This window comes from Castor canadensis, chromosome 17 (assembly GCF_047511655.1).
Source record: "Castor canadensis chromosome 17, mCasCan1.hap1v2, whole genome shotgun sequence".
NCBI lineage: Eukaryota > Metazoa > Chordata > Mammalia > Rodentia > Castoridae > Castor > Castor canadensis.
Window position 1 is genome coordinate 49,234,704 of NC_133402.1, and position 22,739 is coordinate 49,257,442.

Below are 22,739 nucleotides of genomic sequence, written 5' to 3' on the forward strand. Positions count from 1 at the left end.
GCGAGGGGCGGACCCGGTCCAGCCCCGCCCCACGCCGGAGCGGTGCCGGAGCCCCGCCAGAGCCGGGCTTCAGCCCTAACCAGAGCCGGCGTCAGCGGAGGCGGAACGGCGGACGCTGTGCGCCGGCGATACCGGAGACCCAGCAGGTGAGTCCCGCAGGAGCTGCATTCAAGGGAAGTTTGGGGCGTGGGGCTTAGAGCCCCAAGCGCACTAGCCAGACCTGCCCCCACCTCTTTGAGCTGGAAGTTTGGGGCCAGGAGGCCCTCCTGCTAGGTCCAAGATCTAGTAGTGGAGTCCCCATGGGAAAGGGGAGGGTGAAGAACTTGAGAGAACTGACAGGGCACTCAGAAGTCCAGATGCTTATTCCTGCGGGAAAAGCCCTGGTTCCTGGGACCTTGGAGTCCTGTACTCATGAGATTCCCCAAACCAGTACCCCCTCCTTCTAAACACTATGGAGTCTTTTTGCACGGGCAAACCCCTGAGAGTGATCCTGAAGGGAAAGGTGGAACCCTGGCCTCCAGCCCCCAAGTCCCAAACAACCCAAACCCTGGCCTTTTGCTAGTGAGAATTGTCGAACCACACAGAATGGTCCCCAGGGGTGTTGTAAGGATACCCTGGAGTCTGACTCCTGACAGCAGGTGGGGGACCCTGATAGTTGAATTCCAGGCTGCCCAGGGCACACTAGAAGCCAGTATAGGGAGGACTCAGTGGTACTCCTCTCTTGTAGAATCAAGATGAGGCTTGTTGTAGGGAAAGGAAGGGCACTAGGATGGAGAGTCCTGTTCTAGTCACCTTAACCTCCATCTAAACTCAGATTGATCCAGTGCAACTAGTTGTTAGGGAGAGGGTGTGGAGGAAAATCCCTCATCCCCCATTATGAAGGGGAAGGAAGGTGCCTGGGTATCTGGGGTCTGTCTTCGCACCCAGTCCAGTAGGGCCTCAGCAGTAGTATCCTAGTCAGAGGGGGTGGCCCCTTTACCTGCCTTTGTCACCAGTAGTTTTGTGCCTGCTCTGCCCTCAGCTATGAGCTGTTCATGTGTTTTCTGAGCATCAGGTCAATGGTCCTTATCCTTTGTTTTCCCTCTCTCCTACAGGTGAAGGCAAGGTTCCTGGACTGGTCAGACACTTTCTTGTAGCCTTGGCAGAGTCAAGATGAGGCCCTATCATGTTCTGCCAGTGAAGCCTGCAGCCTGAGCATATAGCATGGCCTGCCACTGGCCGTGAACAGCATGGCTGCAGGAAGTGGCCGGGCCTTCACTTGGCAGGTGTTCCCCCCCATGCCCACTTGCCGGGTGTATGGCACAGTGGCGCACCAGGATGGGCACCTGCTGGTGTTGGGGGGCTGTGGCCGGGCTGGGTTACCCCTGGACACTGCTGAGACATTGGATATGGCCTCACATACATGGCTGGCACTGACACCCCTGCCCACTGCCCGGGCTGGTGCAGCTGCTGTGGTTCTGGGTAAGCAGGTGCTAGTGGTAGGCGGTGTGGATGAAGTCCAGAGCCCAGTAGCTGCTGTGGAGGCCTTCCTGGCTGATGAAGGCCGCTGGGAGCGTCGGGCCACCCTCCCTCAAGCAGCCATGGGGGTTGCAACTGTGGAGAGAGGTGAGTTGCCTACCAAGGATAGTCCCTCAGGTGCCTCAACACCCTCCGTTCACTTCTGACTTGGTCCCTCAGAGATTGGACAAGGTATGCCATGGACATGGCCTTGTCTCTCTTATCTTCTCCTACCTAGCGGAGCTGGGTTTGCAACAGCCTTCTTTTGTTAACCACCTTTTCTGGCTGTGAAGTGGTGGTCAGAGCTAAGACTGGCCTCCAGAATAATGAGACCCCAGCCACCACCCTGCCCCATTCATTTCTAAGAGACATTGGGGGGTGTGGCCGAATGCTTAGGGTTATAAATAGTCAGGGGTGGGGGAGGGGAGCAGGGCCTTGGCCCAGAGCCCAGCAAGTGCCTAAGTGCTTTGACTCCCCCTCTACACACACACACCAGGGATCCTGATGTGGACAAAGGCCCAGCAAACCTGGGAATGGTTGCCATGGAAGCCCCCAGATGACTGGTTCATCACCCCAAGGCCCTAGACATGCTTCTAGCAGACCCTGAAGGCCTAACAGAAGGCAAGAACCTACTCAAGTGAAAGGACATAGTGTAGAGGTTCTGACAGGATGATTAGAGCTGACGGCTTATGGCCAGCACCTCTATCCTACAGGCCCAAAACCCTCTCTTAGCCCCACCCTGCCCCCAATTAATCCCCAGAGACCCTCCCCAAACTGAGCTCTGTACTGAGCAGATAGCCTTATACCTCCTCACCCCTGAATTAAACCACCCCTCCCTCTTCTCCAGGGAAGCCCCCAACTTGTGGCCTCCAGGTCTGACCACCAGTCCAGACCAGCCTGTTTGGATGCCAGACTTGGTTGCTATAGCGTCTCCAGGGAGACAGAGCTGTATTATAATTAGATCAGCTGCCTCCTGCTCTTCACTCCAAGGGGCCCTGGCCAGAGCCAGAATCCCAGCTCTTGCAGCTCCCCCAGTTTCCACTCTAGACTGGCAGTGAGGTTTCCCACAAACACGTGGATCTCCATTTACCCCCAGGCCTGACCAGGGCAGCTGTCAGACCCTGGCCAGGCAGGGGTGCAGTCTGAACTACTCTTTTCTATGCAGATGGTATGGTGTATGCTCTGGGGGGAATGGGCCCTGACACGGCCCCCCAGGCCCAGGTACGGGTGTATGAGCCCCGCCGGGACTGCTGGCTTTCGCTACCTTCCATGCCCACACCCTGCTACGGGGCCTCCACCTTCCTGCACGGGAACAAGATCTATGTCCTGGGTAAGGGCTGGGGGATGTGGGAAGAAGGCTCAGAGCCCAGAAGTCTCCATCCCCGTAGGTTGGCTGGGGTAGGGATCAGGCTGAATCTGAGACATCAGGACTTTAGCTTTGTTGGGATAATCCATACCTACTCTGAGGCTCTGACCTGTGGTGGGCCTGCTAAGATTAGAAAATCAAACCCAGTGCTTAAAGGTCTGTGGGGTGGACGATCCAAGAGCAGATGTGCACAGAGCTGGGCATGGGAGGCTGGGGTAGACAGCTCAGCAATCTGGTAAGTGAGGAGCCCACCAAGCTCACTGGGCTTCCACCCAAGTTCCCCCATTATCTTGACAGGGGGCCGTCAGGGCAAGCTTCCAGTGACTGCTTTTGAAGCTTTTGATCTGGAGACCCGTACCTGGACCCGACACCCAAGCCTGCCCAGCCGTCGGGCCTTTGCTGGCTGTGCCATGGCCGAAGGCAGTGTCTTTAGCCTGGGTGGCCTGCAGCAGCCCGGGCCCCACAATTTCTACTCCCGCCCACACTTTGTCAACACTGTGGAGATGTTTGACCTGGAGCATGGTGAGCAGTGGCTGTCTTACACTGTCCTCCCTCTCTTGGTGGGATGGAGGGACATTGAGTGTGTCCAGGTTTGACCTCCCATCTTTTACAGGGTCCTGGACCAAGCTGCCCCGCAGCCTGCGCATGAGAGATAAGAGGGCTGACTTTGTGGTCGGCTCCCTTGGGGGCCACATTGTGGCTATCGGGGGCCTTGGTAAGTCTCTGCGGGGGTGGGGGGGGGCAAAAAACAGGAAAGAGTATCCCCAGCAGCAGAATCCCCATCTCCAGGCTCTCCAGGGGTCAGGGCTTTGTGAGTTCCCTTTCTCTGTCCATAAAGCAAGCATGTTCTGGTCCAGCTCTCAGGGTGTCCCCTAGTGCCTAACTAGGGACTTTGAACCAGCCTGGGAGACAGAAGCAGGACAAATGACCACTGAATGTGTTATCAAGTGGACAAATCAAAACATGAATTAATGGCTGGAGGTGTGGCTCAAGTAGTAAGATGTCTGCCTATCAAGCACAAAGCCCTGAGTTCAAACCCCAGTCCCACAAAAAAAAAAAAAAGAATTAATGAACAAATGATGAACAGGAGCAATGAGGAGCAAGGCATTGATACCCCATCCTATAGTGACACTTATTAGGTCATTTTCTGGGCCCAGGGAGCAGAAGACCTTAGAGTGCCTTATAACCATCTGTCTTCTTGCAGGAAACCAGCCGTGTCCTCTGGGCTCTGTGGAAAGCTTCAGCCTTGCACGACGGCGCTGGGAGACACTGCCAACAATGCCCACAGCCCGCTGTTCCTGCTCTAGCCTACAGGCTGGGTCTCGGCTGTTTGTTATTGGGGGTGTAGCTCAGGGCCCCAGTCAAGCTGTGGAGGCACTGTGTTTGCGTGATGGAGTCTGAAGGCCTGGTGGAACCTGTCCACTAGAGTAGCTCCGTGCAGAAGCAGATGTCTGGCTCCTTTTGCTACTTAGGGAGCTCTCTGTGGCTCTGTAGGATGAGGGAGACTCAGGTGCACACCTGAGGCACTGCCTTGGGGACTTGGGTGGGGGGGAGCCTTTGTCTTTAGCACAGGACACATATATGCTCACACCACCTTTACTGTCATCCATTCATGAACTATACTTAGCTCCACCCTTGCCCTAAAACCTACTAGGCCCTCTGTCTAACCAGGAAGTGGAGAGAGTTTGATTATCTAGAGTTGTCCAGTGGCCATTCCTGAAAAAGTCTAACTGCCAGCCTGCTTCAAGGGTCTCTGTAGACCCAGGAGTGTTCAGAGAGGTGGGAGATACAGAAGGAATGGGAGAGAGAATGAGGGAACTGCCAGAGGGTCAGAGGAATGCTGGCTTTGGGCCCTCTACACTGATGGTTGTATGACCTTGGGCAAGTCATTTCACTTCTCTGTGCCTCAGCATCCTCATCTGTAAATGGGGATCTCGAAACCTTCCTGCCCTACCTACCTCACAGGGCTGTTGTGAGGACCCAGGGAGATGGATGTGGAAGTAAAAGCACTGCTAAAATCTGGCGTGTGGCTCCTGGTGTGGACTCTTATGTTGTCAGAGCCCCTGCCCTCCTTTAGGGGCTCAATCATCCCAGGGTCTACAGGGAGCCTTTTGGATTTGGCTTCTGCACCCTAAATGACCTGGTGTCTCAGTCCCACCTAAACTTCAGTTTTGCCTTAGGTGATATGGGATGGCAGCTCTCCTATACTGTCCTAGGTGTTGGGGACACTGACAGGATGACCAAAGAAGAGCTCAGAAAACAATAAAACTCCACAGGGTTAGGATAACCTTCAGGTCCAAGTCAGACAGTGTCTCTTCAAAGCTTTTCATCACCCCCAAAGGGAGGAGTGGTTCAGTGTATGTGGTGGCCTGGGTGCCTTCCTTCTGTCCCAGCTGTGGAGCAGCCATCTCTTGGGCAGGACTATGTGGCTACCCACCAAATCCCTCAAGGGCAACAACCTCCTGGTGGAAGCTGCCAGCCCATGTCTCCCCCTCCAGCTTTTGCAGCCCACTAGTAAGAAACCCTCTAGCTACACTGAGTATAAGGGGTTGCAATTACAGAGGAGTATTTGGGTCCCTGGAGCCTACCTATGGAGGTCATGACAACCTTCCTGGATTCTGATCTTCCTGCGGCTCTACCCTTTATCAATGGCAGGGTTCCCAGGAGAGTACCTCCCCAGCCCAACACTCAGATATAGCAGTGCCCTGGCAGTGAGCAGGGCACTACTACTCACCAGCACCTGATTAATTTTGAGCTGCAAGACAGACAGGCTGCTGTGTCAGCTATCCTTATTTAATGCATGGGACCAGTTTAGACACTCAGAAACCCCAGCGTGAAGGTAGTGCTGAAGCAGCTTGGGTCTTGGGATCCCTGGGAGGTCAGGCAATGTGTCGGTGAATGGCGCTTGAGGTCCTACCTTGCTACCACAGTGGCCACCCCGGGATGGCTGGCAGAAGTTCTGCTTGTATGTAGTGTCGCCATAGGCAGGCTGGACCTGCATAAAATGGACAAGGCGCTGGGGGAGGATACCAAGTTCTGAGCCTGGTCGGAAATCAGTCTGGTAGGAAGATACCAGAGGCCGTTGCTTGCTCAACTCCAGCTCACAGGGTGCCCATCGCAGGAAGGTGTGCTGTTGCCACAGGTGCCGCTCCAGGTCTTTCCGTCTTCCAATTCCCTGTAGCAGGCAGTAGGGACCCTTCTCAACGGTATGGGCCCTTGGCCCAGTCTTGGCACCAAGAAGTTCTTTGGACCCCACTTAATCCCATGTGCTTGATGATGATTGGACTGGCCTGAACCCTGCCCTCATTGGCCTGCCTCTTCAGTGATGCCATGTCTTCTAGCATAAAGCCTGAGAAGTCAGTGCCCCCCAGGAGACTTGCACACTGTCAAGGCAAGCTAGTGAAGGAAACCAGTGCAGAGGTGGCTCTGTCTGGGGATGGGGTCCTTCCCAGAAGAGAAAGGTTGTGGGGAAATAGAAACTCCTCTGCCTATTTAAGGAGCCCTCCCTCCCCTCAAGGTACTATCCCCTCTACCCTACTACCTGCTTTGCCTTAATATCAGCCTAGGCTGGGGGGAGGAGACTGCTCCTTCTCTCTAGCACTCACTTTGTCGAAGGAAGTGCGATTGTCATGCTTGGAGAAGAAGTGCTGCTGTGGTGGCTCCTTGAAAAACAGTGAGAAAGAAAGTGAAGAGGGAAAATCAAGCTTACCTACTGCACCAGATATTGTCTCAGGGCCCACAATAGAGGGAAGCTGCAAGAGCCATCACCCCTAAACTGCCAACACCCTGAAAGGGCAGAGACAAATTAAATACCTTACTCCTAGGATATCTCATCTAGGGATTTTCCCTGAAGTAGAAGCTTCTGGGGCTATGGATTGAGGAGCAGGCTGAGGCATCTGCCAGGACATCCTGCCATTGGTGGGACCCTCTAAGCCAGATTTCCCAGGAATGGGCTTTAGTCTTCTCCTCTCCATCCTCTCTTGCTCCCTGACAACATACCCATGCTCTGGTCCCTAAGTGCCACCTGGAAACTAAAATTTCTGTCTCTAGCTCAAGCTGTCTGCTGAACCTTAGGCTCAATAGCCAATTCCCTACTATACATGGAGTGCCTGACCTGACAGACATCTCTAAACACATGACTGAGCTTTGGATCAGAGTCTCCTCAGATTTTTTTTCTGTAACTCTTTTTTTTTTTTTGGTAGTACTGGGGTTTGAACTTAGGGCCTCATGCTTGCTAGGCAGGTGCTCTACCACCTGAGCCATGCTGCCAGTCCAGACTTTTTTTTTTTTGAGATAGGGTCTTGTTGTGTAACCTAGGCTGGTCAGTCTGGAACTATGTAGCCCATGCCAAACTCGTTATCCTCCTGCCTTAGTCTCCTGAGAGCTGGGATTATAGGCATGAACCAACATGTCCAGCTACCTTAGTTCTTTTCTGTCACATTCCACCTCCAATGTGGCAGGAAATCCTGTTGATGCTTCCTTGAAGATGTTCCTAGGATCAGAGGACCCCTCATCATGATCAGGGATTTCCCTGATCCAAACCACTTTTCTCTTTTGCTGGAAATATTGTGAGAACTTCCCACCTAGTGTCTGTTTTCAAGCTCCACACTCCAATCTATCATCCTCTCAGCAGCCAGAAATTCTTTAAGTACACAAATCCGATCATATCTTGTTTGCCAAAAATCCACAACAGTTCCTCGTGCTTATACCAACCAAAGTCATAGTGGTCCACAAGACTCATGTGGTACTGATTCTTCCCTATTGATTCTAGCTCTAGCTACCCTAACTTTTTCCCTGTTCCCAAAACATGCCATGTACTCCCTTCTCAGTTCTTTGTACCAACTGTTCCTTCTGCTGGCCATGTAATTTCCTCTTATCTTCCTCTTGACAAGCCTTCCTTGAGCATTGTGTTAGTAGGCCCATCTCCACATATCTGCATTTTCACTTCCTAACACTCTATGATTACATATTATGATGTTGCCTATCATCTGATGTCTACCATTAGAATACAGGCTCCTTGTGGGTTAAGTTTTTTGGCTGTCTTGCTTACATCTATGACTTTAGCACTGAAAACAATACCTGGCATTATGCTCTATAAATGCCAGGGACAGAAGATTCTGACTCCAATACATTTGCTTGGGCTTAGTTGGGGCCAGAGAGCCTGCCCTATCCCCAGGCAGAGAAAGATCACCCTTCAGATCTCCTGTCCTTGGCAGGAATTGCTCCCAAAACCATCTCCTTGTCTTTGTGCTCAGTGTCTGTCCCCAGAGCCACCCCCTCCCTGGCTACCCAGTTTCTCCTGCTATTTACCTAAAGTATCATGAGATATCATGAGCTCAGGCTTGGCTAGGGTATGAACAGTGGCTAACAACAGGTTCCCAAATGAAATGATGGTTTAAGGATGTAGTTCAGTGATACAGCTCTAACATGCTTGAGGCCCTGGGTTTGATCCCCAGCATCAAAAAAGAAAATGAAAAAGAAAGCAGGGGCTGGCTTCATCACAGTTCCCTGAACCAGTCAGGGTAGAGCCTGTGGTATGTGTTTTTAACACTTTCCCATTTGGGGACCACCCCCCTTGCCTTAGCCAGTCAGTGGTAGTCTCCAAACAGCATGAAAACTATGAAGATGGGAAGCCATTCAGCCTTACCTTTCATTTCTCATAAAGCAAGATGACATGATGGGGATTAAAAACCAAGGGCTATTGCTTCTGGGGGGTTAGCTCAGTTGTAGAGCATGGGTTTATTATGTGCAAAGCCCTAGGTTCAATCCCCGGCACCAAACCAAACCAAACCAAACAAAACATGCTGTCTTAGAAAAAAAAAGTCTTTGAAAGCTGGAGCTAAATAAAGAGTTCCTAAGATATCACCAAGATCAAAAACCAAAAAGAAAAAATAAATGGGACCTCATCAAAATTAAAAAAAAAAAACACTTTGCCCTGTGAAAGTCTGTATGAAGATGATGAAAAACAAGGTACAGACTGAGAGAAAAATATTTACAAACTACATTTCCAACAAGGGCTAGTACTATCTAGAATACATAAAAAACTTTAGGGCTGGGGGCAGGGCAGGGGGAAGCTCAGTGATAGAGTGCTTGCCTAGCATGCACAAGGGTCCTATGTTCAATTCCCAGTACCAGGCTTTGTGTGGGGGTAGATTATTAACATCTTGACAGTAAAATAACAAATAATCTAATCCAAAAATGAGTAAACAACTTGAAACGATTTCACCAAAAAGGATATACAGATGGTAAATGGTACATGAAAAGATGTTCAACATCATTAAACATTAGGCAAACACAAATCAAAACCACAATGAAGTATCACTACACATCTATCAGAATGGCTGAAATTAAAAATAGAGACAATACCAAATGTTAGTGAGAATTCAGAGAAACTAGATCATTCATGCATTGCTGTTGGGAATATAAAATGGTACAGACATGCTAGAAAATAGCTTGACAGTTTCTTTAAAAAAAACTAAACATGCAACTACCATATGACCCAGCAATTGTACTTCTGGGCATTTATCCCAGAGAAACTAAAGCTTATGTTCACCCAAAAATCTGCACACAAATGTTCATAGCAGCTTTGTTTGTAAGAGCTGGAATCAACTCAGATATCCTTTAATAGGAGAATGGTTAAAGAAACTAATACATACATACCATGGAATACACTTAGCAATGAAAAGAAATGAACTATTGATACACACAAATTGGATGACTCTCCAGGAAATAATACTGAGAAAGAAAACCCAAACTCCAAAGTCTGAATACTGTATTATTCCACTTATATATCATCTTAAAATAAATATTTTGAAACAGGATCTCCCTGTGTAGCCCAGGCTGTCCTTGAACTCATGATTCTCCTGCCTTAGCCTCCCATAAACTGGGATTACAGATGTGTACAACCATACTTAGCCCAACATTTTTAAGTGACAAAATTTTAGAAATGGAGGGAGTTTGGTAGTTAGGATCAGAGAAGGGGTGAAGAAATGAAAGGCAGTTAGTATGATGATAAAAGGGCAGCACCAGGAATCTTTGTGATGTTGGTCAGAATCTTAACTGTACTGGCGGCTATCTGAACCTACACAGATCATTACATTTTAGAGATATTAGTACATACACACACTCACACACACACACACACAAATAAATACAAATATAATGGGAAATCTGAATGAGATTGGTGGATTGCAACAATGTCAATGTACTATAATATAATACTACAGCTCTGCAAAATTTTACCATTGAGGGAAACTGGGAAAAGCAAAGAAAGAATGAATCATTAATTTCTTACAACTACATATGAATCTATAATCATCTCAATGAAAGTTCCAATTTTAAAAAATCTTGGAGCCTGAGGCGAGTTGAAGTTGACCTCCAAATTTCTCCCCTCTCTATTCTCAGCTACAGAGTTGCACATAGCCCTAGCGTGAATGCTTCTGTTTTTGGAGGCAGCTCTGACTCTGGAAACTCGTTATTCCTACAGTGGTAGGATAATCTATTGACTCCCACTGATTCAAGTTTTGCTCTTTCACAACTGTGGGAGTCTGGTGAGAAAAGTAGTCATTTCCTCTCTGCCCAAGCAGTTCTGGGCATTCTTGCTCCTGAAGAAAATTAGCACCTGCATCTTTGTTTCTAAACTGTTTAGGCTCCTTGTCCATCAAGGTAGTGGAATCCATGGATCTCTGAGCAGGTGAGGCTAGAGCTTTGATTTCTGCTTAAGAGACCTTGGGGAAAGGTCTAGGAGGAGGTAGCATTTACACATGGGATGGCTAAGGGTCTCGGAGAGGCTAGGCAGTCTGCAGTCAGTGGGCTGCTGAGAAAGGAGCCTCTGCGTCAAATAGAGGCATGGGACGCAACAGGGGTCGGAGCAGTCATGGCACTGCTCCCAACAGTGGGGCTCTGAGACTCTCATCTGACTTTAGGAACAAACAGGACTAGGGTTACATTTCCCAAGAGTCATGCAGTGAAGGCTAGAATAGATCAATGTGGTTTATAAGAAAAATGAAAAAGAAGAAAACTGCATTCTTGCATCTGAATGTCACAGACAAAATTTTTACGTGGCCCTCAAACCAAGGGAAAGTTGTTGCCATGTCTCAGAAAGGCTTTAAACAATAGCTGCAACCAGCCAAATGAAACCTAGTGCTTCTCAGCCAATGAGAAAATAAATGTGCAACTTCCCTGGGCAATTCTATTAATTAATATAGCTTTAGATCTAGAAAGTGCCAAGAGACTTGACATTTATCTAACCTGAACCCTAGACAGAGATTCTACTATTTGGAGTTGTTGATAATGCTAGTAAATTCTAAGTGTTCAGTTGATCATCAGTGGAAACATGTCCCCTACATGTCTATCCTAGGGAATGGATTTATCAGATTGAGAGGATGTGTCTGGGATGAGAGCTGCCAGTGAGGGCTACTACAAACATCCAACAGGAAGGTTCTGGTTGCTTCTGTCCCTGATCAATGCCAACTCCATCACTCTCAAAAAAGAAGTTGGCTTCTGGTGGGCAATCTAGAGCTGCATTTGGGTCTAGCTTGGTAGGCAATGCCAGGTAGTTCCTCCAACAGGAAATGCTAAGGAAGTTAAGGTTGAACAACATGGCAACCTCCAGGATCCTGCTCTCAGCCTGAGAAAGCAATTCCTGAATAATCCAGAAGGCAGATCCAGTAGCACCTGGAAAAAGGCTAGAAAGCAAGTGTGCATGGGTGGAGCATATTTTGGGCACTCCTTTGTCCCCTGGCTTTTCCTCCACTCTGCTCTTGCTCAGAAGGCAGACTTCAATGCATATATCACCAGACTCCCTTTACTCTGGACACTGAGGAGCCTCGAGAGGAAATGGAGAAAATTAGAGAGATGTTTCTTCTCTTACCCTCTCCCAGGCCAGCTCTCACCTGGCTATGTCTCTGCACTCAGTGTCACTGCTCCTCTCAGGGTCACTGTCACCATATCCATCTTTTTCTGGGTTCTAGCAGCCATGCCTCCCATGTCTCTGGGCCCAGCTATCAAACTTTGAGACAATCCATATCCACTCATTAGGAGCAAATCCTCCAGAGCATTCCTGCTTTAAGTGTTTTTAACTGCTGGGATCCTGACTGGTGACACACAGTGCCCTCTCCTGTTCTCTAGGCCTGAAAGTGGTGGAGGGCCTGGAACATCATCCCTCCCTTATTTTCTGAAAGCCTATTGCAGCTATTTTAGGCCTCCTTTTTTTTCTCACTCCTTTCTAGTCTTTCCTAGCCAGACATGTGGGCTGGTACCCAGCCACCTCCTGCACTACACTTCCCTGCCTAACCATACAAGGCCTCCTACTCATTCCCAATGCCCTGACTGGGAAGGTGGCTGTGGCTTGACTGTGGGCTTTTGTGGCATCAAGGAATCTGAAATTAAGGGCAGTTCAACAAAACTCAAGGTTTCCTTTCTGGGTTCTAAGTGCTCTCTCACCATTGCTACCTATCTACCTGGGCTTTAGATCCATCTGGAAAGGGCAGTGTAGGGCTAGTAGAGTAGCTCAAGTGGTAAAAGGGGCAGTGGACAATACTGCAATTTGGCACCTGCTTTTTTCTATCCCATTGGTAGAGATCTGATATTTCAGGGAAGAGGCAAAAAACCTCCTGTCTGTCCCAGGTAGGCTAGTCCCAGGTGTCAGTCTCCATTATCAGTCTGTCTTTAGAAGAGCTGGGATCATGCTTTTGGGTCCTGGAAGAGATAAGAACTGGCCCATTCCTTCCCACTGCCTTCAGGGCTATCTTGTACCTGAAAACGTCGCAGGAACACTGGAGGAGGCTGGGGCTTGGCTGCAAGGCGATATTCTCCAGCACTTTCACTCTTGACTTGACCTCTGAAGTGCCCATAGAAGCCACTGTTGTACTATAATAAGGTAGGCATGAGGGTAAAGCCCACTTACACCTTACCCAGGGTTCCAGACCTTGGGCCCCAGGTAAAGGTTCCAAAGAAGTCAAATAGAAGTCCCTCTTTGGAATTCCTGACAGAAAAGAGAGAATTTGAAGAAGAGCAACAGTCCTAGAGAGAGGTCAGAGAGTTGTCCCCATTTTTCACTGGGATAGTTGAACTTAGCTATACTGACCCACTTGCAAGAGCTATGTTGGAAGGGGAAAGGGGAAATCAGAGCAGAGTTCTGTAGGTAGGGCCACTGTTCTCCTTCATTAAGGAACCTGAGAGGAAGTCCCCCTTGCTATCTTCCCCACAATGTTAGTGGGTCAAGGATCCCTGGAAATGAAAGGTCCAGGGGATCCTCTGCATCTATTGACAAAGTTGTGAACAACCATTTGCCACACACTCTGCTATTCTGAGGCAAGAGAGACACCCTTGGAATCTGGAACATTCAAGCAAGGGATTAACTTTCCAAAAAGGAGTATTTAACAAATAGAGAATACCTTTTGGAGAGAATCTCAGAGAAAACAGAAATGAGCACCTGTCAGAGATTCAAGAAAGGGCTATACTGTGCTGATGTCATTGGGAGGACATCCTGTAGACAATTACACCTAGAAACTCCTATAGTCCAACCTCTGAGTTCTCCTGAGAACGGATGTGCATGACCCTTCACAATCATAACTTTGAGCAGAGAGACTTGTTTTGGCTGGCCTCTAGCCACCACAATGGGCTCCTCAACAGGACTGAGAAGTCCTATGTCTTTTCATTCCACTAAAACTTAGGTAACATTACTTCTCTGTCTACTCTTGTACTTTTTTTTTTTTTTTTTTTTTTGCAGTACTGGGGTGTGAACTCAGGGCCTACACCTTGAGTTACTCCACCAGCCATTTCTTATGATGGGTTTTTTCAAGATAGGGTCTCATGAACTATTTGCCTGGGCTGGCTTTGAACTATGATCCTCCTGATCTCTCCTCCTGAGTAGTTAGCATTATCGGCACCTGGCTTCTTATACTGTTTTTGAGAAGCAACTTTCTCTGTATTCAGTTAATTTCAACAGTATTTAATAGATCTTCACTGTGCTCCAAGTATAGGGCTGGCCCACGAAATACAGATAAACAAAAACACAATTAATGCCCTCAGAATATTCCCAGACAAGAGAACAGTCAAATTTCAGAAGTTGGGGGTGGGGGGCAACAATGAACTGAATGGATAGAAGACTAGAAGTTTTGGTTGGCTAGCAGGAAACCAGGAAGCACAGATGGGGCAGTAAGTGTCTAGAAGACTAAGAAGACTTCAGTGGTGATCTCAGAGTGGAGGAGGGGAAAAGGGCAGCATCCAGAAGCCTGGATGCTGGGTAAAACCCTCTCACATTACCTTCCTTATTAATTCATGCACAACCCCTGGGACCAGGGGCCAGGATTAACTATAAAGTGCACTCTTACCCAGGAGCCTATTAAAGCACTTTGCATCTTTCCAGGAAGGGAGCAGAAAAGGCAAGCTTTCCTCTTGTCTTTTTGAGGCTACATCTGAGGAAAGAGAATCTCTTGAGGTCAACATCTTGTTGCTTAGTGACAAGGGGAGGTTGTGACTGCACAATGCTGCTGTTTATTGAGGCAGCACCTGGCCTGGTGCCCTTTTTCCTTGCTGCTCTGTTTCTTCTCTATGAGAGAAATTTGTCCCTTAGCATTATCAACCTGGGAGAGCCCTTATATAAATATGTAGGGTTCCATAGCAGAGTCTGATGGACTCATAGCCAATGAAATATTAAAGAATGTGTTAGAAGCAATCTTGTGTTATAAAAACTATGCAACCATACTGTTAAGGATATAAATTTAGAAAGCATTCCATGGATTCAGAAGAAATGTTAAAAGAGGTTTGTGGCTTTTAGGATAAAATTGCTGCTTCAAAATAAAGATCTGCCAAAAACTATCTCAGGAGTTTGTGGTGACTGGGAATGCTGGCTATGACAGATGAATGTTACAAAGGCTTGAGTGAAGGAGCAGAACATAGGAAGGAACACACAAAAATTTGACGTTGTGGTACAATTCTGAGCTACCTTTAGGCAAATTATTGACTTTTTCTTTTATTTAGAACACAAAGACATGAACAATTCACCTCCTTCATTAATGAAAAGAAGACGGAAATCAGCCTTTAAAAATGTGGCAATGAAAAGTTTAACAGGAAACATTCAGACTCTGCTGGTGTCACTGGCATAAGCCCTAATATCCAGAAAGTCTACCTCATGGTAACTGCCTTCTCACATGGGCTCACAGGTATAAAAAGGTGCATTATAGCTTTTATATACATTAAGTATCCCTTATCCAAAATGCTTGGAACCAGAAGAATTTCAGAATTTTTTTAAATACTTGCATATATAATATATCTTTGGAATAGGAATCAAGCCTAAGACAAAATTCTTTCTTTTTTTTTTTTTTTCAGTACTGGGGCTTGAACTCAGGGCCTATACCTTGAGCCACTCTATCAGCCCTTTTTTGTGATGGGTATTTTCAAGATAGGGTCTCGCAAACTATTTGCCTGGGCTGGCTTTGAACCACGATTCTCCTGATCTCTGTCTCCTGAGTAGCTAGGATAATAGGTGTGAGCTACTGGTGCTTGGCTACAATTCATTCTTTTTAAAAAAATTTTTTTCAGTGCTGGTGGTTGAATCCTCATTTGTGGTTCTTTTTGATGGTACTAGAGTTTGAACTCAGGGCCTCATGCTTGCCAGGCAGGCGCTCTACCACTGAGCTCCTCTGTCAGTCCTCATTTATGTTTTATATGCACATTATACACATAACCTGATGGCAATATTATATTTAAGTAATTAATACGCTTATGTAGTTATTCATCTGGAGACTAGGCCTTGTTAAGCTGCTCTGGCTGGTGTCAAATTCCTGGGCTCAAGTGATCCTCCTGCTTCTGCCTCCTAAATAACTAGAACTACAGGCTTGTGCCATCATGCCACCTTTATATAAATATACAGAATATATGTACATATGTGCTTTGTTTTGCTTTTGAGACAGAATCTCACTGTGTGGTCCAGGTTGGCTTTGAACCTGTGATTCTTCTGCCTCTGTCTCCTGAGTACTGGGATTAAAGACAGGTACCATCATGCTGGGCTGGCTCTGTGTATTTTTACTGAATCTGTATTTTGTCTGCAACCTGTTACATAAATTATGGGGAATTTTCCAGTTGTTGCATTATGTTGCACTCAAAAAATTTCAGACTTGGGAGGATTTTGGATTGTTAGATTAGGGATTAGATTTTAGATTAGGGATTATCTATTTAGGGGAAAAACTCTAAGCAGCCTTACAATGGGAAAATGAGAAAATTGGGCCATAGTCACTTAATGAAATACTGAAGTTTCTACGAATGGGCTACAAATATTTGAATCCACAGAGATAAACCCTAAATAAGCTGAGTCAAAAATCAAGCTGTATACTGGCACAAAAACAGACATGAAGACCAGTGGAACAGAATAGAGGACCCGGATATGAAGCCACACAACTATAACCAACTTGTCTTTGACAAAGGCGCTAAAAATATACAATGGAGAAATAGCAGCCTCTTCAACAAAAACTGCTGGGAAAACTGGTTAGCAGTCTGGAAAAAACTGAAACTAGATCCATGTATATCACCCTATACCAATATTAACTCAAAATGGATCAAGGATCTTAATATCAGACCCCAAACTCTAAAGTTGGTACAGGAAAGAGTAGGAAATACTCTGGAGTTAGTAGGTATAGGTAAGAACTTTCTCAATGGAACCCCAGCAGCACAGCAACTAAGAGATAGCATAGATAAATGGGACTTCATAAAACTAAAAAGCTTCTGTTCATCAAAAGAAATGGTTTCTAAACTGAAGAGAACACCCACAGAGTGGGAGAAAATATTTGCGAGCTACACATCAGACAAAGGACTGATAACCAGAATATATAGGGAACTTAAAAAACTAAATTCTCCCAAAACTAATGAACCAATAAAGAAATGGGCAAGTGAACTAAACAGAACTTTCTCAAAAGAAGAAATTCAAATGGCCAAAAAACACATGAAAAAACGCTCACCATCTCTAGCAATAAAGGAAATGCAAGTTAAAACCACACTAAGATTCCACCTCACCCCTGTTAGAATAGCCATCATTAGCAACACCACTAACAACAGTAGTTGGCGAGGATGCGGGGGGAAAAAGGAACCCCCTTACACTGTTGGTGGGAATGTAAACTAGTACAACCACTCTGGAAAAAAATTTGGAGGCTACTTAAAAAGCTAGACATTGATCTACCTATGATCCAGCAATTCCACTCTTGGGGATATACCCAAAAGACTGTGACACAGGTTACTCCAGAGGCACCTGCACACCCATGTTTATTGCAGCGCTATTCACAATAGTCAAGTTATGGAAACAGCCAAGATGCCCCACTACTGACGAATGGATCAAGAAAATGTGGTATCTATACACAATGGAATTTTATGCAGCCATGAAGAAGAACGAAATGTTATCATTCGCTGGTAAATGGATGGAATTGGAGAACATCATTCTGAGTGAGGTTAGCCTGGCCCAAAAGACCAAAAATCGTATGTTCTCCCTAATATGCGGACATTAGATCAAGGGCAAACACAACAAGGGGATCGGACTTTGAGCACATGATAAAAGCAGAGCACACAAGGGAGGGGTGAGGATAGGTAAGACACCTAAAAAATTAGCTAGCATTTGTTGCCCTCAATGCAGAGAAACTAAAGCAGATACCTTAAAAGCAACTGAGGCCAATAGGAAAAAGGGATCAGGAACTAGAGAAAAGGTTAGATCAAAAAGAATTAATCTAGAAGGCAACACACACGCACAGGAAATTAATGTGTGTCAACTCCCTGTATAGCTATCCTTATCTCAACCAGCAAAAACCCTTGTTCCTTCCTATTATTGCTTATGCTCTCTCTACAACAAAATAAGAGATAAGGGCAAAATAGTTTCTGCCAGGTATTGAGGGGGTGGGGGCAGGGGGGAGAAATGACCCAAGTGTTGTATGCACATATGAATAATAAAACAATAATAAATAAATAAATAAAAATTTAAAAAAATCAAGCTGTACACTGGATATGGTGGTACACGCCGGTAATCATAACCACTCAGTGGGTGGAGGCAGGAGGATAGCAAATTCAAGGCCAACAACTTTTGAGGCAAAGTTGTTACCTCAAAAACAACAAGAAAGGGATAGCTGGAGGAGTAGCTCAATTGTTATAGTGTTTGCCTAGCAAGTACAAGGCCCTGGGTTCAATCCCTAGTATTGAAAAAAAAAAGTCAAGTTGCAGAAAGATACATGAATTATCACTTATAAAAAAGATACAAACCTGGGAAAACAATGTCACATATTATTTGTGAATAAACATATGAACTAAAAATATAAAGCATACATAAGAATGAGGTGGGCATTTGTGACTCAATGCCTGTAATCCTAGCCATTCAAGAGGCCAGGAGGATTGCAGTTCAAAGCCAGCTTGGGCAAATAGTTCATGTGACCCTAGCTCAAGAAAACCCATCACAAAAAAGAAAACCCATCACAAAAAAGAAAACCCATCACAAAAAAGGGCTGGTGGAGAGGCTCAAGAGCACCCACCTAGCAAGTGTAAGGCCCTGAGTTCAAACCCCAATGCCACACACACACAAAAAAAGTGAGAAGCAACAAATTTATGATTGAAGTCACCTGGGGGGGAGAGGAGCAATAAATGCTACCAGAAGGGCAGATTGGAGCTTCAACTCTGTAATTTTTTTTTTTGTGTGTGTGGTTTTGGGGATGGAACTCAGGGCCTCAAACATGCTGCATAAGTACTTGACCACAGAGCTATATCCCAACTGCTTTATTTATTTACGTATTTTTAAATTATTATTCATTATTATTGGTTTTCTGAGACAGGGTCTCTATGTAGTCCATACTTGGAATCCTCCTGCCTCAGCTTCCTGAGAGCTGGGATTACAGATGTGTACCATTATGCCCAGCTGTTTTTGTATTTAAAGCTTCTTTGGGGTATAATTAACACACAAACAGTAGCACACACAAACAAAAGCTTTTGGGGGTATAATTAACACACAAACAATAGCACAGTTGAAAACATTTTGATATATGTATATACTTAGGAAACATCACCACAATCAAAATAGTAAACATTTCACTGCAAAGTTTCCTTCTGCAGGTTGTGATACTTCTCTATGTCATTCATTTGCCTCAGGCAAGTGCTGTGTGTGTGTGTGTGTGTGTGTGTGTGTGTGTGTGTGTGTGTTGTCTGGGATGTAAACTAGGGCTTCACAGATGCTAAGTAGGCACATTATCCCTGAGCTGTACTTCCAGCCCCACTGTGTACGTGTTGCTATGGGGAATGAACCCAGAGCCTCACACATAGGAGAGGATGCAAACACTCTAACTCTAAGCTACACTGCCAATCCTTAATTTTTAAAAATTTTTTTTAAAATTTGAAACAGGCTGTCTCTAACTTTCCCAGAATGGCCTCCAACTTGTGATCTACCTGTCTCAGCCTCCTAAGTAGATGGGATTACAAGCATGTACCACCACACCCAGCTCCCACTGCTCTTTTTTGTCACTATAGGTACATTTGCATTTTCTAGAATTTTATATAAATGGAACCATACAATATGTAATTTTTTGTGTGTGGATTTCAGTCATCATACAAGAGATTTATCCATATTGCGGTATCAGTAGTTCAGTCTTTTTTATTATTTGAGTTTTCCATTGTAAAGGTATACCAAATTTTTCCTGTGTCCCCATCTGACCACAGCACCTCTGCCCCAGAATGTTTCTACTGCCCTTGCCTTGCCCACCACCTTCGTCATCTGGACATACATGGTGCCTTCACAGGCGGCACTTTATCATTCTTGGGGTTCAGAACCTCCCTGTTTTTCACACAGGCAGTGGGGTGTAGGTCAGGTGACAAGTGAGCAAGTCTGTAGTAGACAGTTGGGTGTGAGGGCCAATCCTATTGAGTACACGTAAAGTGGATGTGACTTAAAGCGGTGGGTAGCGTGAGGCACCGAACGGCGGTTGAAAGCATTGCCGTCTGGTGGGCGGAGCTCTGGGGAGTGGGGCGGACTCCTCATTGGTTGGAGTGCAGCCCGGGGGCGGAACCGCGCATGTTCTAGCAGCCTCGGCGGGAGCGGGCCGGGGTCCTCGAAGCCGGGACCGACTGTTCCAGGTCGCGCGCTCTGGCACCCGGAGGTGGGGATAGAAGGGTTTGGACAGGGATGAGGGGTATGGGGAATAGAGTGGGAGGAGGTGGGGGAGGGGTTGGGGAACAGAACGGGATAGGCTTGAGGATAGGCTCGGAATTCCCGGGGACCACGCGGGGTTTCCCTTCAGAGCCGCTCGTCGCTCTGGAGACCGCGCTTGACAGAGACTTGACTGTGCTTTCATCCGCGGAGAGCAGTTTTCCTCAGATTCCTCGCGGGTGGGGGGTGGGGGAGGGGTGCGAATTCCCGTGGGAAACGCAAGGAATACTCGGCCTGGGAAGTCAGAGTGAATGGCAACCCAGAGAAGTCCACCAGGAAAAATCTGTGGAGGCCTGTGGAACACACAGAGCCTGCAGAGGAGAGGATGGCAAGTCTGGCTCAGCAGGGCCAACCAGGCGGTCCCCTCAGTGAGGAGCGAGAGGGGACCTCGGAGGGGCTCACACCTCAGCCTCGAGAGACCGGCCAGCCTCACGGTCACAGTGACACGTGTCATTCCTTGCCGAGCTGACCCACCCGGCCAGAGTCCTTGCATGTGCCGCTCCCGTCCACTCCCTCCCCACACTTTCACGTTTCCTTTAATAAAGCTGGGAGATGAGAGAGGAGGAGGGAACTCTGCGCTTCAAAGTTTTAAACATGTGCGTTTAAGATGTCATTTACCTTGGAATGACTAGTGTTCAACCTTAGAACACTCTTCATTACTAGTGTCTACTAGCATCTTCAACAAGAGCTTTAGGCAGTGGGTTTTTCCTCCCCTTGGGAACTTAAAAGCCCATACAGCTAGCATGGAAACAGGAAAATGCACTAAAGACAAACTTGAGGCTGAGTACATTAAGCCCCACGTGGTCCTTAGACATAGTTGAGAGAATAGGAGTCTAATCACTTTATTTTTGGTGGTGGTACTGGAGTTTTGAAGTCAGGGCCTTGCTTGCACTTGCCAAGCAGGTGCTCTTATGACTGGAGCTACACCTCTGGTTCTTTTTGCTTTTATACATTTTTTCAATAGTCTTGCATTTTATGCCTGGGACAACCTGGATCTCAATCCTTCTACTTACACTTCTCCTTGTATCTGGGATGACAGGCTTATGCCACCACGCTCAGCTTTTTATTGGTTGAGATAAGTAGGTCTTGCTAACTTTTTGCTCATGCTGACCTCAAATAGTGATCCTCTGGCTCTCCACCTCCAAAGTAGCTAGGATTCTGACAGGCATGAGTCACAGCACCCAGGAGGCCAGTCTCTTGAACCTTCTGCCTCCCCCTCCCAAGTGCTGGGATTACAAGTGTGTACCACCACATTTTTTTTTGAAAGTGGAATAAAAGGGTATGTCATGGATTTTTCTTTAACCACATTAAAAATTCTTTTAAGAACAAGTTTAGTTAGTTGTGGTAGTGTACACCTGTAATCACAGAAGTTGGTAGGCCCAGGCAAGGAGGATGGAGAATTCAATGCCAGCCTGGACTATGCAGTAAGACTCTGTCTCAAAAAAAAAGTCATGTTCTGGAACCCTGGCAGTAGTTACAGTAGTTTTCCTTTATCCAATGTTTTGGTTTTTCTGCAGTTCCAGTTGCATGTGGTCAACTATAGTTCAAAACTATTAAATGGAAAATTTCAGAAATTAGGAAATCAGAAGATTTAAATTATGTCCCATTCTGAGTTATATGATGAAATCTCTTGCTGTTTTGCTTCATCCTGCTCAGGGTATGAATCTATCCCTTTGTCTGGAGTATCCACACTGTATATGCTACCTACTCATTAGTCACTTAGTAGCCTCATTGGCTGTCAGATCAACTATCCCAGTATCTCAATGCTTGTATTCAAGTAACCCCTCCTCCCTGTTTTTTTTTTTTTTTTTTTTTTGCGGTACTGGGGCTTGAACTCAGGTTCTACCTTGAACCACTCCACCAGGGTTTTTTCGAGATAGGGTCTTGTGAACTATTTGCCTGGGCTGGCTTCAAACCGTGATCCTCCTGATCTTTGCCTCCTGAGTAGATAGGATTACAAGTGTGAGCCACCAGTGCCTATCTGTTTTACTTGATAATGGCCACAACTTGTGAGAGAATTCAGAATGATACTAAAAAGGAAAGAATGCCTACAATTCAGATATGCAAAGAAAAGTTGTAAAGTACTTCCTTAAATAAAAAGGTAAGGACTTTCCCAAGTATGGTTCAAGTGGTAGAGCATGCTTACCTAGCATGAACATGGCCCCAGGTTCAATCCTTAGTACTTCAAACAAACCAAAACAAAAAGGCGAAAAGGTAAGGGCGTAGTGAAAGCAAAAAATATATCTCTGAGGTTGCTGTGAAGATCCATGGTAAGAATGAGTCTTCTATCCATGAAATTGTAAGATAAAAAGAGAAATTTGTGCAAATTTTTTGCTGTCACACCTTGAAGTGCAAAAGTTATGGCTACAGTGCATGTTAAGTGCTTAGTCAAGATGGAAAAGGTTGGGCTGGGGAAAAGGCATTTAAGTATACTGTGGCTTCAGGCTTCCATTGGGGATCTTGGAACATATCTCCCTAGGATAAGGAGAGACACAAGTTACAGGTTGCCAACATAAACACAGATTGAAGATTATAAGGATTTATCGATATAAGTATGGAATAATGACATTAAATAATGACTTTGATGTAGTGATATGTGTAAAATTGTCGAAATTCTAAATCTAGATTCTAGAAGGATTAATTTGTTAGTATGGAGGGAAGAATGAAACTCAGATTGTCAAAGAAATAAGTAAACAGCAGTCAGGAGTT

The 22,739-nt window shown here is 46.2% G+C and overlaps 2 protein-coding genes across 3 annotated transcripts; one reads left to right on the forward strand and one right to left on the reverse strand.

The window, feature by feature from the left end:
• Positions 1 to 3: 3 nt before the first annotated feature.
• On the forward strand, positions 4 to 4,886 carry Klhdc8b (kelch domain containing 8B). Of its 2 annotated transcripts, XM_020183335.2 has the most exons (6): positions 4 to 146; positions 1,095 to 1,605; positions 2,663 to 2,827; positions 3,161 to 3,385; positions 3,477 to 3,578; positions 4,068 to 4,886. In XM_020183335.2, exons 2-6 carry the CDS (start codon positions 1,230 to 1,232, stop codon positions 4,262 to 4,264), a joined length of 1,065 nt encoding a protein of 354 aa, XP_020038924.1. In that variant the 5' UTR covers positions 4 to 146; positions 1,095 to 1,229; the 3' UTR covers positions 4,265 to 4,886. The 2 variants fall into 2 exon arrangements, with proteins under 2 accessions (XP_020038924.1, XP_073915292.1); XM_074059191.1 differs by lacking the exon at positions 2,663 to 2,827.
• Positions 4,887 to 5,642: 756 nt separating this feature from the next.
• Positions 5,643 to 14,226, reverse strand: Cimip7 (ciliary microtubule inner protein 7). Its single transcript, XM_074060323.1, has 4 exons — positions 14,200 to 14,226; positions 12,620 to 12,733; positions 6,469 to 6,525; positions 5,643 to 6,059 (listed from the first exon to the last, which is right to left on the reverse strand). The coding sequence occupies exons 1-4, from the start codon at positions 14,224 to 14,226 to the stop codon at positions 5,643 to 5,645; spliced, it is 615 nt and encodes a 204-aa protein (XP_073916424.1).
• Between the last annotated feature and the right edge of the window lie 8,513 nt (positions 14,227 to 22,739).